This window comes from Salvia splendens, chromosome 11, assembly GCF_004379255.2.
Source record: "Salvia splendens isolate huo1 chromosome 11, SspV2, whole genome shotgun sequence".
In the NCBI taxonomy this organism is placed as follows: Eukaryota; Viridiplantae; Streptophyta; class Magnoliopsida; order Lamiales; family Lamiaceae; genus Salvia; species Salvia splendens.
The window spans coordinates 13,270,649-13,274,174 of NC_056042.1; the positions used below are offsets into that span (position 1 = coordinate 13,270,649).

A 3,526-nucleotide genomic window follows, 5' to 3' on the forward strand; every position below is an offset into this window, starting at 1 on the left:
TTATGAGTACCACATTTTAAAGCTCCAATATGGGGAAACATCCTAATCATCTCAAAACATATTTCCAGCGACCATACAACTCTCCTCCCCATCACTACAAGAGTACAAGGTAAACATTTTACTTCAGCAAAAGTTACTGGCATTGTGCCCAAACTTGCACAAGGATACAATACACAAGTGTTTCGATAAGCACATCTCAGAATCTACAGTGACACAGAAATTGGTAAGAATTCAATTGGGGAAGGATGACACGCACCCAACTAGCAACTAACTAAGCTGCCTTGGCTGTTTCGCGGGCCAATGCAAGCTTCGCGAGCAAACCAGACATTTGAAGATATGAACCAACTCCATCACAGATCCTCATATGAGCAAATCCTGTCTCCTGTAAAACCAACACAGGAGATTTCAGTTTACAGGAATGTGCTTGTTCAATTCTAACTTTATTGGCTTGCTCTTAATTCTCTGTGGTTTCTATAAGGATGAAAAATAGTCCAAGAATGAGAAACTTGGGTATCTTCCAAGGACTTAAAGTGAAATGCAGATTGCATCATACAAACCTTCATAAATTCCAACTTCAGATACTCAGGCATATCATAGTTCTTTATGATTCGGAATAGAGTGGTAATGATATCAGTTGGTGAATAGCCCAAATCATAGAGCTGCTTCAATCCAGCACAAGCATCGTCGAATTTCCCATCAATCACTTGGCGTACCATATTTTTGACATGCAAGGGATGGGGCTGATCACAAACCTGGAGGCAACACAATGGAGTTTTAGTACTGTTTAACGTTTGAGATAAATGTAAAATCATTACTAACTTATGAACTGACCTTGAAAACATTTTCTTGATTAACAAACCCAAATCCACTATTTGTGGCTTGCAAGTTGTTCAATGCTTGCCTCATATCACCATCAGCAGTGAAAATAATTGCTTCAAGACCTTCTGGAACATAAGGTACCTATAGCAATATAAATAGTGTGTTAAGTACCAAATAGATCTGAATGCTCATCCCATGTTTCTTGAAAAAATTGCTCCTATTTCAAAATTTCAAATTACTCAATATTTGATCTTAGATACACTTCATATAGAAAATACTCGTTCGTTAGACATCACACAACACAATTGAAGGTATCAGATGAAAGGTCCCTACATAAACTCAGTTCACACATCAATAAACTGCCAGGCAACCAAAATGGTGCAGTCATTGTAACTCTCTATGTCCAAAGGGGAAAATAAGTGTAACCCTGCAGCAAAAGCATTTAGTTGAAGAGATGTTGAGCAATCTAACTAACTTGGGAATTTCCACATGAACGTCAGCAGAAAACAGTGTCAGATCTAACCTTTTCTGCTGCAACCACCACCATGAGACGTCCAAGGATCTCTTGATCGGATAATCTAGAAAATCGAACAAGAGCACATCGACTCTGAATAGGCTCAATAATCTTTGATGAAGTGTTGCAAGCTAGCCCAAAACGTGTAGAATTAGAATATATTTCCATCGTCCTTCTCAAAGCTTGTTGAGCTCCTGAAGTCATGCTATCACCCAATACAGAAAATTAGATTCAAAAACAAAACACAATAAAATAAAACCTCAATAAAAATGAGCGCAAGAAAAACAAAGTTGAATAAGTCGGGATCTATACAAGAGTCGTGCTCTCATGTACAAGATCCATACCGAGTCTAGAAACTAAGTTAGTTTAGTACTACATATGACCAAAAAGCAAAATGAAGAAAAGCAAAAGATGCCACTGAAATTCCCTTAAAGAGAGACAGAAACTCAAATCATTATAAGAATAATCACCTGTCAGCTTCGTCCAAAATTATAATCTTGTGCCTTCCAGGGGGCAATGTAACTTTCTTCTGGGCAAACATCTTTATTTTGTTTCTCACAACATCAATTCCTCTGGCCAGAGCCAGATTCATGAATAAAAGCATAAGAAAAGCAACAATTGAATGAATCCCAGTCATGTTAACAAGACACAAGAAAATACGTAAATACCTATCGTCTGATGCGTTTAGCTCCAAGACCGCCTCTCTATAATTTGGCCCGAGGAGCTCATGAGCAAGAGCCAATATGCTAGTAGTCTTACCAGTTCCAGGAGGACCCTGAAAGAACCAATCAAGGCTGATTGCTTAGAAAAAAAACCCAGAAGATGTCCTAATTTTCATATTTCAGAGGTGTATAGAATCAATTCATATACATATCCAAATAGAAAATTGAAGAGCTTTGTTCTAATCAATTCATATACAGCTAAAAATTGAAGAGCTTATGCAAATTGAAAACATTACAGAACTAGGTTATCAGGAGGTACAAACACCCAAGCACTTGGTACGATGAGTAATTTGCTACTTCCATTCTGGATACTCGATTGGACTTAAAACATAAAATTAAACCGAAAATGAAGAACATTTGTGGGAGAGAGAGTAGAATGCTGACAGCCAAAATGAGATTGGGCATGTTGCCATCGCGGGCGATGACTTGGAGGCGGGCGACGGCGTCTTGATTGCCGACGATATCAGACACCTTAGTGGGGCGAAACTTCTCCACCCATGGGATCTCAGGCCCCGACGACGATGAAGATGCTGACGCCATTGCAGAGCCTTCCAATTTCAATTCAGCCACAAAACCCTCGCTACGCGGGACTGCTTAAATCCTATGGAAAGATGATTCGAAGCAAATCCAGAAATTCCGCCACGCATCACAACTAAGCGGACGAAGCAGGTAGGCGGGCAGCAATGCAGTGAGGCAGGTAGGCCGGTAAAGGGGAGAGAAGAGGATGTGGTGCGCGGCGGAGGCAACGTGGGTGAGGCGGTAAGAGGGAGAGATGGGAATGGGAGCAGCGAGGCAGATCGGTGAGTGCAGCGGCGGAAGGCGGTGATGTAAAGGCGTCAATTTAGGGTTTAGTCTATTGGGGAGGCAATATTGTAGTAAGTATTACTTTAACTTTAGATTGGGCTTTTTGTATTAAATTCAATAATATGGGCTTTTAACAGTATAAAAAATTCAATTTAGACTTTTAACAAAATTTAATTTGGACTTTTAATATGTTGCTGTCTATAAATTAACTTCATCTGTATTTAAGTATATTAGTTTGGGTAAATATACTAAAAATTATTAAAATTAGTATGCGTAGTTATATTAAGATGATTTTGATTTATTCTACTTGGATATTATTGTATATAACTTGAGTCCTATTTCTTTTTTTATGATTCTTAAAATATTATATTTATGAATATTATCATATATTAAATTTAATTTTGGTAAAAATAATTTTATTAATTATGAAAAAACTTTTATTTTGGTATTCATTTGCTCATGTTGGCTTAATTTAATATGTGCATATGAAAGTTATGACAACATAAGTTTAGTAAGTACTATTAATTTACTCCCTCGGTCCTTAATAATGTGTAACCATTTTACCCGACACGTGTTTAAAGAAATGTAATAAAAAGTGAGTTGAAAAAATTAGTGGAATGTGGATCCTACTTTTATATTAGTTTTATAATAAAATGTGAGTGAGAAA

General features: G+C 37.4%; 1 protein-coding gene across 1 annotated transcript; it reads right to left on the minus strand.

Annotated features, from left to right (window-relative positions):
* LOC121756199 (replication factor C subunit 2) lies at positions 1 to 2,931 on the minus strand. The gene is made up of 7 exons (XM_042151687.1): positions 2,440 to 2,931; positions 2,002 to 2,108; positions 1,804 to 1,905; positions 1,343 to 1,538; positions 832 to 960; positions 558 to 752; positions 1 to 382 (listed from the first exon to the last, which is right to left on the minus strand). Exons 1-7 carry the CDS (start codon positions 2,593 to 2,595, stop codon positions 272 to 274), a joined length of 996 nt encoding a protein of 331 aa, XP_042007621.1. The 5' UTR covers positions 2,596 to 2,931; the 3' UTR covers positions 1 to 271.
* Positions 2,932 to 3,526: the final 595 nt, after the last annotated feature.